This window comes from Crocodylus siamensis, chromosome 1, assembly GCF_052110815.1.
Source record: "Crocodylus siamensis isolate JL-2025a chromosome 1, ASM5211081v1, whole genome shotgun sequence".
NCBI lineage: Eukaryota > Metazoa > Chordata > Crocodylia > Crocodylidae > Crocodylus > Crocodylus siamensis.
In genome coordinates, this window is record NC_143395.1 from 299,510,342 (window position 1) to 299,526,616 (window position 16,275).

General features: G+C 41.2%; 1 protein-coding gene across 6 annotated transcripts; it reads right to left on the reverse strand.

The window, feature by feature from the left end:
• Positions 1 to 2,548: 2,548 nt before the first annotated feature.
• Positions 2,549 to 15,108, reverse strand: SLC67A2 (solute carrier family 67 member 2). Of its 6 annotated transcripts, XM_090020842.1 has the most exons (7): positions 13,812 to 13,852; positions 10,378 to 10,465; positions 9,298 to 9,358; positions 8,917 to 8,960; positions 7,509 to 7,638; positions 6,030 to 6,239; positions 2,549 to 5,530 (listed from the first exon to the last, which is right to left on the reverse strand). In XM_090020842.1, exons 3-7 carry the CDS (start codon positions 9,323 to 9,325, stop codon positions 4,731 to 4,733), a joined length of 1,212 nt encoding a protein of 403 aa, XP_089876968.1. In that variant the 5' UTR covers positions 9,326 to 9,358; positions 10,378 to 10,465; positions 13,812 to 13,852; the 3' UTR covers positions 2,549 to 4,730. The 6 variants fall into 6 exon arrangements, with proteins under 6 accessions (XP_089876968.1, XP_089876944.1, XP_089876952.1 ...); XM_090020818.1 differs by lacking the exon at positions 9,298 to 9,358 and having other exon boundaries at positions 6,030 to 6,143; positions 13,546 to 15,108; XM_090020826.1 differs by lacking the exon at positions 9,298 to 9,358 and having other exon boundaries at positions 13,812 to 14,192.
• Positions 15,109 to 16,275: the final 1,167 nt, after the last annotated feature.

Genomic DNA, 16,275 nt, shown 5'->3' on the forward strand with positions numbered 1-16,275 from the left:
ATGACAAAGTTATAGGCATTTTAATGATTCCCCATTCTGTCCTATGGCCAAATTGACGAAACTGCGTCGGAACTCCAAAAAAGATGTGGCCGAATTGAAACGGAACAGTGATCTCAAACACCAAAACGAATCACTGTCCTCCAAAATGGCCAAATCCAAAACGGAATCAAAACATAGCTGTTTTGCACAGCCCTACTCATTATAGTGCATCACTATGGCAATGTAGCTGCAAAAAATAACCCGCATCTTCCCAGCGGCACACAATTACTTCTGGCAGCTACATCACTCTAGCAATGCACTGTAGTGAGGTAGCTCGTTGTTACAGTAACATAGTGCCGGTGCCGCAGTTTGTGGCTACCAACACTATGCCACTGTAGTGATGAGCTATGTCATTATAGTGCATCACTATGGCAATGTAGCATCATGTGAACAGGATCTGGGTCTACAAGCAGAATGTGAAAGCCCTGTGATTCTGCAAAACAGAGTAAGACCTGATTCCAGAGACTCGTAGAACAAGTGAGAGTGCTTTGTACTTCCCCTGATGGAACAGGGACGATGCCCCCAGCTAATTGCATACTTTTGAGACCTCTGGTACACCGAACATAATCTAGACCTAGATGTTTACATTGATTCCAATGAGTTCACAATGTTCTTTCTATTCCAGTTCTTCCACTTCTTGGCCTGGAGAATTAGTGGGTCACTTTCTGTGCATTCATTGTTTCCCTGAGGAAGTTTCAGTCACCTGAACGCCTTAAGGGAGAAAAAGTAGAACGGGTCGGGGTGCCAGGTCTATTTCTGACCTGTGCAAGCTGCTTGTTCTCTTTGAAAGGTGAAGAAATATGAACAAATAAGGTACTAACATTTGCCTAAATCAAAAGTTTGCTGATTCTAAATTGCCTTACATACACACACACATACACACACCCACACCCACACCCACCCACGTATTGCTGAGGCTAAGGATATGAAAGGGAAACCCTGCATTCAACAAGCAGGAATTTTTCATAATTTCTGGTTTCATGTATAGGATTGTGTAGCTTGAAGTGACAAGAGTGCTGTTTTCTGCACAAGTTTTGCTTCAGTGAGATGGCAATTTTTGTCATGCTCCATGGATTTGACAGGAGGCAGGGTTTAAAGGATTCCATTTTGGTGCTTCATTAATGCTTTGTTATATATTTATGTCTACCACTTGGGGCCAACCACATCATCCTTAGCTTAAGGAAGAGCTGAAGACCCAAATACTGTGCATGCCATGACTAAAGTACCATACATACTGTTGCCAATTCATTCATTAGGCCTGAAGAGTAAACATAATTATAGATTTATTTTTTGGTTTTCCCTCTTCTGGGCAATATTAGGCCATGCATGCTTCCAAGTTTTTCCTCCACAACTCTGAAAGCTAGAAACTTCGGAATGAAAGCTGAAATTCTTGGCTTCAGAAGCTCAGACTAAGGTGAACACCAATCACCAAGGACTGGATTTTACTGGATGGTGAAAAGACAAGACTGATTGCAACGAGTACATAATGCAATTTGGACCCTGAAACATAAGGATTTAAGAAGTGCCACTCACTGGAACCAACTGCATGAAAACTGTATAGAGAAATGCAGTTAGTGGACATGGTCAGGGAATCTAATCCAGAGGCAGTTGATGTCTGAGTATTTGTAAGGCTGTGTAATAGGGCATATTGCAGAGGTCAGAGGTTAGACACCTACACCAAAGGGCTTGAGCTTGTTAGTTTTAATGAAGTCATGTTTGTTTCAGTCTGTTTTAGTATCATCAATCAATCTGGCAAGGTACTTGCTAGAAACCTGAATGTTACAAATTTTATAAGATGATGAAGCAGGACATAAATTCATACTTAAAAAAACCATATCTTAAAAATAACATAAGGCTGCAAGTTTACACTAAGAATACCCTTTCAAATATATGCAATATTCAGTTACATACAGCTATATTAGCCTGACACTTCTCCTTAGGCCAATCATTTTAAAGCCAACTTTAAAATATGCTTAAGTCAATTTATTTAGATTCTTTCAGTGAATGCATCTGCAGACTATGAAACTAGCACTGTGTTCTCTCACATTCTGAAGATCTCAACAATGGTAAAGGCTAGAAATGTAACGATCATTTAAAAAAAAAAAGAAGAGGAAAAAAGAAAAACAAAGAAGAGGGCTTCAACAAAGGATAACAGAACCCCCCTCCCCACCCAAATCCTGCAAACTGATGGCAGGGGGAAAGCAATCCAAATGCAACTCATGACTTTTGGAGGTGGTGAAAATGGCAAAATGCCAACCTTATTTTCTTCGGCAATAAGGATGATAATATGGACTGATATATCAGTGTACCTCTAATGCCATGCTGAATTGGACTTTGTTGAAAAGAAAGGAAGGGGTAGCCTGGACCTAAAAAGCCAAGAAACAAGAGAAAAATGAAGGAACTGGGTAAAAGCAGTCAAGTACAGTGCATTCCAATTCAATCCTATTGAGTTGATGATCTATATTTTGTGACAAGGTCTTAACAGGAACAAGACAATTACTGAAACAACAAGCATGGAACATCCTTTAATTGTATTACTGTTTTTAGTAACAATTTTAGTATCATTCTTTTGCAACTGTGAAGAAAGAAATCCTTTAAAAAAATCCTTCAGAAATCATTTGGTTATCAACTCCAAACACTTCTTTGTCCAGAAGTATCAGCATCCCTGAGACCATATTCCAGTCCACATATTAGTCTTCTGTGCACATTTAGACAAGAAAACTGCAATATATCTTCTAAAACAAAATAGTTATGCAAAAGTATCTGCTGGTTGTAAAGAGTACAACACACTTCCACTTTTGTACACATAAAAGTATTTACACTTTCAGCTCTGTCACCCATAAAAGTGGTATTTGCACATTTACCCAGATTAATGCAAGACAATCTTCATGGTTTCTTTGGTCTTTAACACCTTGGGTTATTATTGTTATTGGAACTTAAAAAAGAAAGTCTTTGTCTATTTATTGGTTATCAGATCACAAGGCAACATTTTTATCAAAGGTTTTTAAGTTTCAAGAGATAGCAGCAAAAATCCATTTCATAGTATAGAAATGCAGTATAAAAATGGATAGGGTGACAGAATATTTTGAGGTGCTTGGGAAAGTGGTAGCTACAGGTTAGTGACTTTAGGCTACTTAGGAGCCCTTTTACTTTTGAGGTTGGAACTTGAGCACATCTGAAAATTTTACCTAGGTAACAATTCTTCCAATCCACAAAGGAAGGAGCAAAAGTGAGAATATATTAAAATATAAGCAATTCTATTTTCTATATAAACTTGAACTCTTAAGAGAGAATCAAGGTTACCTCCTGCAAACATAGAAGACACCAGTCCCGTATGTTTGCTAAACTCAAAAGCACTTAAAATAATTATAAGATTATAATTTGTTGCAGGTGTTTCCATGGTGCTCCTGCTGAAATCAGTGGGATTTTACCACTGACTACAAATGGGAGTACACATTCTGGAAGAAAAGACACATTACTGAGGGGAAAAAAGATGATTAAAAAACCCTACAAAACACCATATGTGAATTACAAAGTGACGCTTTGTTTATACTTTTTGAAAATGCATATTCACACAATGTTTTTATATAAAATTCACACAGTTGGTTTTGTATGATACATCAAATAATTACATAGAAAGTGCATGAGACTTTCAGGTAAAAGACATTAAAAGTACAAGGTATATTTTTTAAATGTGGAACAAATTTAAAGCTTATGAACACAAATGACTACGAATGATTACTGGCTTGAACCAGGTACAATACAGAGCAGTACTCTGAATTCTGTCCCCAGCTCTCTGGATGCATCTTTGCTTGCAAGAATCTCTGTTAGCTTTGGCTTGCTAAACCATTGCAGACAAATGAAGACTAGACCAGAACCAACTACCTATACTTTCTCTTGTTATCTAAAATGGCATTTGTACCTATTTTGGTAGAGGTAAAAGACAATGAATTAATTCAACATCAAATAGTTAAAAATATTTCTCCAGAACATCTTAAACAGCCAACTGAAGAACTGAAAAGGATAAGTTACACTTAGAGCAGAGATGGAAGGAAAATGCACTAGAAATTTTGGGGAAATCTGAAAACATTTGTGGCAGAAGGTAAGCAAATGGAAGTGGTAATTAGTGCAAAAACCACTAGTGCAAGTTTCAAGATAGTTTATATTCTACCGAATCACGTCTGCTCCGGATGGTGATGTCTTCTCTTAAAATACATGCTTCTTTTAGGCCTGCTAATACATAGAAGTGCCAGAACACACATGGTTCTATTACTCAGAAACACTGGGGCAAAAAGAAACAAGTATGGGATGTCAAGAAAAGTTCAGGGCGGGTACATTTCTAGGCGAAGTACTGATGAAAGTATTGATTTGTCAACATGCCACTGACACTTGAGAACTCTTATTTTTTAAATTTTCTGTTCCATTCCTGCGCCTCTTGTTGGTGTCTCTAAATTACACCTATGAGCATTTGTCTTGACTCACGATACTCCATTAGTAGAGCCCATGTGAATCTGAAGGCTGTATCAGGCCTCACTCCCCTTGAAGTTGTTGTTTCTTCTTATAACATCCTGTAAACTTACTGTGCTTACAATAAGCTTCTTTTGTGCTTATTGTTCTTTCCCACAACTTATCCCCAATTCTTTGAATTGCTCTACTTCATTTAAGATAATAACCCTGTCCAAAATAAGATGTTACTCACTGTTAAGTTTAATGTTTCTAGCACTACTGTATTGTGATTTGTTCATTACCATGATTAGAACAGCCATCAGTCCCAGCCCCACACCAACAGTTGGAGGGCCACAGGGACTGAACTCCTGTGCAATTCCTGAGAGAAGAGGAACAATTATACGCCCCACAGATGTCACAGACTGACCAATTCCTATGAGCGTACCGCTGGCATGATTTCCACCCAGGGTCAGTTCAAGGTCAGTGATACAAGTGCGTCCTACAGTGGTTGAAAAGGCTAAAAACGTAGAAGACAAAATCACTGTCCATATACTGAGTGCTGAAGAATACAGCAGTATCAACGTGCAGGTGAGAACACTGGAATGTAATAAAATTATATAAGTGTTATGCTGATATAGTCTCGTTATTGTTCCAACTAGGAAGCCAGCAAGTGCTCCAAGGATGCTGCCATAACTTATTAGGTACCCAGTCAGCTTAGGTTTCACTCCAAATCTCTCTTCAATTGCCAAAACAAAATTGCTGTAATACAGCATTACGGCAACAGACATTAGTAGCCGTACTAAAAATATATCCCACATATCAGAACATGCGATGCTTTTAATCCTTTTCAGCACCGACACAACTTGAATCCAGGGAGACCAGAGAGGAATGTCACATCTCTTTGTTCCATTAGCTACTACTTTAATCTGTGAGTCCTGGTTCACCTTTCCCAAGATATTCTCAGTCATCTTTCTGTTGCAAGTGGTTTGCTCAGGTTTGCTGCTCACTGCGTTTTCTTCATCCCATGGTAACATCCAGACAAGACCTATACAGATAATGCCGTCAATAATCAATTAAGCATCATTAGTTATACTTTTTATGTTCACAAATATGTTTTAATTTATTTGCATTTTATATTTAAATAAACTATTAAAATAGTCTTTTCAAATGAAATAGCACCTTTTTTAAAGAAAAGGACAAAACATTTTACAAAAACTAAGCAGAACAGCATAACCCAGGACGTTTTTAATACCTCATTTTAAATATGGGGAAATCAAGCAATTTGCTTGACTAAAATATGCCCAGTAGATCTGAGAAATAAACCTAAGATTTTCAAGGTCAAAATCAGTACTCCATTGTTTGTATGTGTCTGGAAAAATGTTGTTAAAAAAGAAGAGGTATGTTGAGCTTTACAAGTTCACATGCAAAAGGCTGTTTAAATATGCAGACTGGATGGAGATTCCCATTCTTGTTAAACGTATCATGACTACACAAAGAAACAGACAAAACCTCAAGTGCAAAGTACTAGGCCAAGTACAACTTACCAGCATTCAGAATGAAGATGGAAGAGCAGATGAAGGATGTCAGGTAGAAGCCACCCTCTTGCTCTGTAAGGTAGCCACCAACCACAGGGCCCAGAATGAAGCCAACACTGGAGGCTGCATTGAAATGCCCTATAATCAGTGGGCGCTCTCTCTCAGACACCAAGTCGGAAAGAAGAGCTTTAGAAATGGAGAGTGTGTGTTTGAAAATACCTGCGAGGCAACATAAAAAAATACATGACACTCAGTCAGGCCACCTGTATCATTGTTATGTAGTCTGTAATGCCCTATATAATATTTTGAATTACTGTTTGAAAATTCCAGGAATGACAAAACATCCCCTGCCAGCACTAAAGCAGTTGTGTCAGACCTGGCCTTATGATACATTAGACATCAGCAGTTCTCATGGCATCTTCAGCAGCTATAGTATATGCAGCATGTTCAACAGGGACCAAAACAGCTAAGCTATAGTAAGATGGAAGCAACAGTTGTGAAAGGATCCCCATACAAATGAGACAACTGCTCCTGTGGTCACTGGTGGAGGAAGAACAACACAGCTGCTTACAGAAACACCAAGAACTATTATGGGAGCTGACAATCAAGGGACTATAATACACTACACACATAGCAGGTGGTGGAGAGGGCACGAAGAGTAAGAGAATTTTAAGCATATTCCAAAAATACCATACGTGCACTCAGTGAAATCTCCTGCCCTTTCCTTGTAACAGAAAAACACTAGATTGTATCAGACAGCCCCTATGGGAGCATCACAAAAATCTTTCTAGAAGTAGGAGACACAAGCCAATCACCAATTTAATCAAATTAATTAAACTCAGGGGAAAAAATAAATAAATAAATAGCCTCAAAAAGCCCCTGAAACAAAGAAATGTTCTTTGGGACAAGGCAAATATTTAAAATGCTAAACCCTTCAGAATTTTCTAACATAAATGGTGAGGCAAATGTAGCACTAGTGTCACAGATGTATGTTTATACACCACATATGAATTTCCACTGACATAGTAAGTCATTTTTTCAGCTGACAGTTTATTTGGGAATGTGTTTTCTGCATGATAAAAAAAAAGCATGTTATTTCATGCTGTGTTGTAGAAATAGACCAAGCTTTTCAGAAGAAACTAGTCATTCTGGTTCCCCAAAACAAGAAACCTTAAAACGGTCTCTTTTCAGCCAGACCTTAGCATGAACTCTTACAATTCAGGTAGCCCTAAAAAGAATTTCAGGAATCATCTATTTCTGGGTGCACTGTTTCTTAACTTCTGGAAACAAGATCATGACAAAGTTCAAAAGGAGCAACTTGAATTTGAGTTTCCATGGGCTTCTTCTAATAACAATTGATACAACTGTTCAAAGCTGTTCAAACTGTCCTGCTTGTACCTATAGTCAAATGCTACAAACTCCTCCAGCAATAATTCTCTAGTTTAAATTAAAATAAATAAAAGCCTAAGTACCAATACATTTACTCACCTACAGGAACTCTAGCAATAGCAAATAAAAACACATTAGTGGACATGCCCAGCAGCAAATAACCCAGTGCACTGAAGAGAATGCAGGCAAGCAGGGACTGTTTTCTTCCTACAACATCACTCCAGCAGCCCTGGACAAGACAAGAAATGAATGTTTGGAACAACAGTTATCTACTTGGGAGCGAACAGTCTGCATATTTGATTTAAATGTATTCTCTTTTGAGAAGAGCCACTAGTGAAAGTGTTCTTGTACAGATTACGTATCTGTTACGTGAACAGTAAGCAACCTTATAGTCAGAAGCCCTTATAACCCCTGCCTGGCGCTCCCCCTGGCTGCTGCAGAGGGGTAGAGCAGGGCAGGACCAGGACCAGGCTGCTCCCATTGGGAATAGATTCACTCTCCACAGGCTGCACATGTAGATGTATTCCTGGGGAAGGCTTACTGTGTAGTATTTTACTGCACAGTAAGCCTATATTACATTAATAGTATGTGCAGACATGTCTGTATGTACTAGATGCTTGCCAAACACTAGGAGTACACAGTGTCAGTTTGAAAGTCCCACAATCTAAGAGCATACCAATAAGAAGAAATGAGGAAAGGAAAAACAAGTCATTTATAGACAACATGATTTACTATACGTAAATACAGTAACCATGTGTGTCAGAAAAGCAGCTTTATGAGGGATGTAAATGAGAACATGCTAGGGGTCTTACAGGCGAATTCAGGGAAACTAACAAGCATAGGGGAAAGGCAATTGTATGCCAAACAGGTGGATGAGGCTAGGAGTATTTCTGACTAAAATATCTAGATTTAAGCACCTGAAAGGTACAGTATGTATTCATGAACTATGGCCTCAGGGTTGGGTCCTTCCACACAGTTATCTTGGCATTGCAGGGGGAAAAAAATGTAACCCAATAGGAAAAAAAAGAGAAAATTGAGATAAATTGTATGAATTAAGCCCATATGGCAAATTACAGGAGACTGCCTATTAACCAGGGAAAGGAAAATCCAGATAATATGCTTTTTTTGGTCCATGAGACTATGTGCAAGAAACAGGTTACTATGTTGAGTAACACAGCTTTAATAGTAGCATTGTTACAGAGAACTTTGAATGACTGACAAAGGTACACTTGACTGATTCTAAATCTAGGCAGGGCTTTGCTTTTCAGCTAAAAATCCCATCTTGTGTATTAGTAACCTGAAGAATTTGATTATACCCTACGATTGAGCCAAAAAGTTCTACACAATGTAAAGAACAGTTGTTTCTCCAATCTCAAAAGGCTTGTATGAATCCTATCAAACATATATTTTCACATTCCCCCAAAACACTACTATCAATGCTATCAATTTTTCCATGAGATTTAAAGAAACATCAATATATTTTTTAGATCAAATATTACAAACTTACCACAAATGTGCTGGAAACAAGCTGCAGGAAACCATAAAGAGATCCTAAAACACAAACATTAGGGGAAAAAATACCACCGTGAGAATTAAGTGAGAATAGACTTATAAAACTCGTTTAAAAGAGATACTTCAGCATGGCTTTAGTTAATGGAGAAAGCTGAGAAAAATGTTATGACTCCTTTGTTGAAAGAATGGGTAGAAGCTGAGAAGCAAGTAAGACATAAAGTCTAGCACAGACTGGCAACCACCATTTCACTGGTTAAAGACACTAAGAGAAAGAGGAACAACTGTGTATCAAATTTGCAACACCACTCAACCCAGAGGTGTTGCCTTGCTATGGGAAATATATGAAATTATTATCGATTCTGGCAAATCCACTCACTTTGGCACAAGCAGGAGGGAATTTTCATTCCTAGGAGAGGCCACTCCAATTGGCACCAAGACTATAAAGACATTATTGGCAGACCATTATGCTGTAGAAGAAAACACAACTTCTACTTTTTTCTAAAGTCATGAATCTAGTAGCACTGGGCAGCATCAGCAAAAAGCAACATGGACACAGCAGCACAGTATTTGCCAGGCTTTTTCACTGATTAAAGGACACTCAGATCCTGAGAACTTTAAATAGTCAAATCAAAGTAGAGTGGAGAGGTGGTAACTTATTTTCCACTAGAAGTATTATATAAACATTCACCATCAACCATACTTAAGACAGAACTTTCATTAACTCCAGAAGGAGCTAAATTCCACCCAAAATGACAAGATATTAAAAAACACAATTATAAAGATGATATATTTTTATCATTATTACTCTTTCTAAACTTTAAAGTAAGCCCTTAACTGTAAGTTAAAAGCATAGCATATGAAATTTACTTACATAGTAGATTTTGCAAATAATTAATCAAGGAACGTAAAGATTTTGTAATGGAAATAGATGAAAGGTACGTTACCAAATTGGGAGAGAAATGTATTACAAAAGGTGACCAGTCCTTAGCAGAAATTTCTCCTGAAGCTTGGCCTTGTTTTTCTACTACATAGCTCAGGGAGTACTTGGGAGGGCCCTATGGGGTACACACGGGCAGGGACAGAGCACTGTCAGCCACCAGCCTGCACCTCCACCTCCCAGGAGCAGGGCTGTGGGGGTGGGGGGGTCAAGGGCAGCGGTGATCCTCTGCGGGTGGGAAGCTTGTATGAGGTGGCCGCCATTGCTTCCCACCACCCTGTGATGTCACTACTTCATGTCTGGCCATGTGCCACCCCCTCCCCCACTCCGCATCCAGCCAGCGGGGATACACTTACTAAAAAAGGTTGAAACCCCCCCCTGCTCCCCCCGATATAGCTAATTCAGGTGTTAGGACTGTTAAGATATGCTACACATCTGATTTGCTGGGAGTTATTGCTAATACTCTTTTTACTTGACTTTATTCTTAATCGACTATATAAGCATGCATTCTGTACTCACCTATTATGCCAGCAATAGTTGGACTTGCCCCTAAAGACTTAATATGAAGGCTTAATAAAGGAACAACCATGCTCACGCCAAACAAGTCCTGAAAGTATAGGCAAAATGGATTTTCAATGGCAGACCACATTTACAAAGAGGCTGAAAACCTATAGAGCATTCTGTATTTTAAAAAGGCATTGTCCTGTTAATTCAATAACAACCCAAAAGGGAGCAGAGGAAGGGGACAGACAAGTTTTGTACTGTATTGTACAAACTGTACGATTGGTCTCTTAGGTTAAAACAAATGGCAAAACTAGAAAATAAAAGCTAATTATTTCATTCGGCATTAGGAAGATATTCTAAAAACATGGAAAAATCATGGCTATGTTAATTCCGAACATTTAAAGCAATATTTAAGGTTTACCACATTTTTAACAGTACAAACTTATTTTATGAAAAATAAGTGTAATGCCGCAGCTAAAGTAGTCTATTACGACACATTACTAAGAAAAACAATTTACCTATATGAAAAGTTAGGAATATGAAGAAAAAGTATTATGTTAATTTTAAGTGCTTTTAAAGCACTGCTTATCAATTAAAAAGGGCCTTACAAGTACAAAAATATAGACGTATCAGCTCTTTCCTTTATCCAAACCTCAGAAATAATTCAAGAAAAAGGTTAAAAAAATACAGGCATAGTAAAGCATAATGCAAATGCTGATTTCCTCAACAGTGTAAGAAAAAGGCAAGAGGGCTCCCCACTACTAACTGTGTAAGAATCTCCTGGCCAGTGCTTTCAGCTTTTTATCTTTTGTTAGGCTTACCATATTGACCTGCTAATTCTTTAACTGTACAATGCTGTTAGCATGCCACTTCTATATCAGAGTGGAACTGTACTGAAGGGGGCTATTGAAGCAGTACCACCTTTTATCAGAGACTACTACAGTTGGACTAGACTGGCAGTTGCTAAATAGTCTGCCCAAAGCCAGAATCTGTCGGACATCACACAGGCAATGACTCAAATGCTTCCAATACCTTATCATGCACTTGTGAAAGTTGATACTGCAATATATATAGGTAAAATATTACTAGCAGAAATCTAGTACTACCCATAACTTATACAGTATGTTATGTATTCCTTAAATAACTGATTCTCTGCGTCCAGTAATTACTGCTGCCAGCATCTGCATATTGCTGCAGAACAGGGATTTCTTGCTACTTTAAAATATCTGCTTCGTTACAGAAAGTTTATGTAACAGCCAACAACTCTACAACACCTTCCAGCTGCTATATACAGTGGTCATAAGTATCTGCCAACTCTGCCTTGGAACTGTGTACCTTTACCCCAGCATGTAATTCATTCTAATTATTACTTACAGCAAGTAGAAGGGAGCATATGAAATGCTGCAAACACAAAGGCAATCATATCTATTGAAGGCAATACAATCAAACTCCATGGAACACAAATGCCTGCTGCTTTTTTGGACTCATAAGGAAAAGGTAACACTAAAGAGGAACTGCAAACAAAGTAGTAAAAGAGAGACTTGTATCAAGGTGAGAAGTGTATCAAGGGGAAGCTGGCAGCTGCTGCAGCTGCAGGGCGCAGCGCATGCGCACTGTGAGCCGGGCTGGCTTCAGAGGAGACGTTGTGGGGGGAGGGAAAGAGAGAGAGAAGATGAAAGGGAGAAAATATGGGATTAAAAAGAACATTGCTGTTTTCTCCTAGACCTCATACAGACATTCACTTTCTCCTGGGAGAGTCACTGCCTTCCCAGAAGAAACCTCAAGTGTTCAGGCTTTTTCTCCCAGGGTAAAAATAGCCACTACCAGAGGAAAATAACCTGGTAACAAACAGACTTCAATCACTCCCAGGAGAGTTTCTCTTAGGATAGTGCATGTTTGCACATGGCAAGGCTTCTCCTAGAACCTTTTTAGGTCAGGGCACCAGTCAAGAGGCACAGGGGTAGGGAGGGGAGCCCTGCTTGCCCAGGGAGACAGTGAATCACTCAGACTCTACTGTTCCAGAACATTCCCCTTCGTAATCCCATTACATTTTAGGGAAGCACAGGCTGACCATGGGCAGTCTGGGTCAGCCAATCAGGACTTCCCTATGCACTGCTGCCATCCGTCACCAGACAGACTAAGGGAATCTGCAGAGAAGACTGAGATAGGTGCAAAGCTTGGCGCTCCTCCCCTCCCCCACTTGGAATGTCAGCACCACAAGCTCTCTACTCATCAGGGCCTCAGCTTTCAAATGTTCATACCCACAGCTCTGGTGAAGCGTCTCTACCCCGAGAGCAGCCCTAGGGGCATTCTCCCAGGTTCTTTGAGTGCGTGTATACAGCCCTGGACTATACACATAGACCCAAAAGCTTTGCAAAGCTGGCACAAATATATTTTTATTCCTATGAGGTATGTGCTGGGCACTTATGCCTGACCTTCAGAGACAGGCTGCCTGGCTGACAGAGCTCTGGGTTCCAGCCAGGAGGGGCTGACTAGCTTGCGCTCACAGGGACCACTAGCTTAGGGCTCTCTATCCAGGGTGTTCAAGCCCCCGCGTCTGGCAGGCCAGTTTGGTGTCACCCAGCTTGCACGGCTCCCCAAGGAGCTGAACAAGAGGCATTGGGGGGAGGGGGGGGCAGCGCATGGGCGTTGTCTCTCCTCTGCTGTCAAATCCCCAGAGCCATGGGTGGCACCGCATGTCAGGTTTTGCCAACTCTCATGATTTTTGGTATTGTTCTTAAATACTATGCATCCAGAATGTGAAAAACTTAACCTTTCTTATTTAAATCTATATAGTTATGTATATATAATTTTTATAATAGTAAAATATTATTTTATCAATGTTTTCAAATATTAAAATTACCATAAAATTAATATACAATTAGTAATAAATGTATTAATAGTATATTGATATTTATTTATACAATATTATAAATGTTAAATATTATATATTGATATACTAAGTATCATAATTATATTTTTATATACACATATATACATCTATTCAAATGCTTGGGATTGGGCCACAGAAGTGACCTCGCTCAGCCTTGAAAGGCCCTGAAACCTCCCGGAGTAAGATCCTTGGCAAGGAGGGGGAGGAGCAAGACGCCCCAACAGGGCTCATCCTCCCTGCGCGGTCCCTTTAAGGGCGGAGTTCTCAGCACCGCGCCGCTCTGAGGTCACCTTAGAGATGACCAGCTCTTTGCTCCCCGCTTTCCCCCGCCAGTGCTTCGTAGAGAGGGCATGGCGCATGCGCTCCACCACCCATGTCACATCATTATCACCCTCCCGTCCGCGGTGTCCCCGCTTAGGGAGGTAGAGAAAGTCACGTGACTCGCATCCCCGCCCCCATCCCGACAGCGCCAACAGCTTTCTCCCCCGCGGTGCGTCACGGAGGGGGCGGAGCCAACCGCAGTGCCCCCCGTCCCAGTATCCGCATCCCCGCTCACCAGGAAACCCACGAAGTACAGGCACCGCACGAAGGGCCCCGGGCGATGACGAGTCTCCTCGCCCGGCGGTCCGGTAGCCCCCATCCTCCGGGCGGGGACTGCACGGGGAAGCTGGCAGCGGCAGCGGCGGCTGCGGGGAGCAGCGCATGCGCACGAGAAGTCAGGCTTCAGAGGCTTTGGGGGGGAAAGAGAAAGCGACACAAACGAGAGGGAGGGCGCATGCGTAATGCAGGCTAAGCCAGCTCGACCGGTAAGCCTGCTATGAAGAGGTAGAGGATTGGCGCATGCTCAGTGCGGCTGGCTTGTACAGAGAGGCATTGCAGTATGGCTGGGGGGTGGGGCCGAGCAAGAGCCTAAGGATGCTGTAGGTACTGAGCTGTTCAGGGGATTTTGTTAGGTTGAGAGAGGCTCAGATGCACCTAGGAAGGGAAATATAACTCGTGCAATAAAAGAAGGCAGTGCGTTCAGTGGAGACACAGGATGATAGCACATAGGGGCTGGAAGGGCCCTGGGAAGTGTGTTCTAGTCCAGCCCTTGCTTAGAGCAGAGGGTCCCAAATTAGACTGTTGTAGCTTGGGCTTTGTCAAGCCAGTTCTTACAACCACCAAGGACGGAGATTCCACCACCCCTTTAGGTAGCCTGTTGCAGTGCTTCAACACCCTCCTAGTGAGAGAGTTTTTCCTAATATCCAACCTAAACCTCCCCTGTCTGCAGCTTGAGACTGCTCCTTGTTCTGTCATCTGTCACCACTGAGGACAGTCTAGCTCTATCCTCTTTGTAACCATCCTTCAGGTAGGTGAAGGCTGCTATTAAATCCCCCCTTTCAGTCTTCTCCAGACTTAATAAGCCCAGTTTCCTCAGCCTCTCCTCCTGAGTCAGGTTCCTCAGGCCTCTATGCATTCCATTGCCCTCTGTTGCACTCTAATTTGTCCACATCCTTTCTGTAAGTGGGGGCCCAAAGCTAGGTACAGTTCTCCAGATGTGGCCTCACCAGTGTTTAATAGAGGAGAATAGTCACTTTCCTCAAGCTGCTGGCTACTCTCCTACTAATGTAGCCCAGTATCCTTGGCAGCAAGGGCACACTGCTGACTCACATTCAGCTTATTGTCCACTGTAACCCCCCAGGTCCTTTTGTGCAGAGCTCTGCCCAGCCAGTCAGCCCCTGGTCTGTACTGGTGTATGGGATTGTTCTGTCCCAAGTGCAGGACTTTGCACTTGTCCATACAAAGCTTCATGAGAGTCCTTGCAATCTGACCTGGAGCAGAGGGGGAAGAATTTCTTCTTGACCCCAAACCCAGTGCTAAGTTTCAGAACCCATGAGTAAACCTGCCAGGTAGATGCCTAAAAGGTTTCTAACTCCAGCTGGGATCACCAGTACAGCCCGGTCCAAATTCCAGCCCTTAGTTGTGGTCAATGTCAACACATTTCCAAGGGGTATGACCTCTCACTCCCATTCCAAAGTCAATGCATGTGTGAAGGAAAAAATCTTCCTGGCCCCTTAGATACCAGCAGAACCCTGAACGGTCTAGGAGTAGGCAAGATGAGATTGAAGTATGTTGCCAGAGCAGTCTGGGAAGCATGTCCTGCCCTCTGTTGTCCTCACAATTTTCAATGCTTGCTTAGACTAAGGAGTGTTTTCATGAGCCTCAGCTTGAACAAGAGTTGTGGAGTCAGGCACTATAGTTCTGTGGATGGAGGACCCATCTCTAATACTGCCAGCCAAACCCCTTTACAAGTCTGGACCTAAAATAGCTATTTTAACAAAATAAATAAAATTGATGGCTTTAAGAATTCATTTGGCAGTACAGCTGAATACTCAATGTGTGTAGGAAGTTGGGGTTTCGGTTTACAGCGAAGGGACTCAGTTGTAAGAAGACAAATATTCACCTGTTCCATATGATTTGGTACAGGCTTTCTTCCAAAGAAACAAAGGGACAGAGCCAAATAAAGAACAAATCATTTTAGAGCAGTGAAAAGTTCATGTTGCAATTTGTAATTTTCAACATACTTCCAGTGCAGAAAACTCCCCAAACCTAAGGCATGATTCTCTTCTGCTTACTCCCATTTTTCACTGGTGACATCGCATTTACTTTAATGGAGCTACTCTAGGTTACTGAGTCCAACCCCTTCTCCCAAAAAGAAACATCCAAGACTAAAGCCTAGCTGAGTGATGATCATCGCCTGTGCTCTCCCAAACCACTTGGCTACTTTTAAAACTCCATTATTCAAAATAATACTATATTTGCATTAGCCTTCAGGCATTTGAGCCTTGAAGAATCCTTGCTTCCCACTTCCTGTTACCACTGCAAGGACTGCAGGAACTACTTTCTGTTTTGCAAGCTGATAAGTTTACAGAATCATCTGACTCCAGGAGCTGGGGCTTTAATGGAAACAGTAAATAGCATGGGAGGCTGCCTGCTGCAATGACTGACATTAGAGACACCTCAACTAAGGGAATGCCACA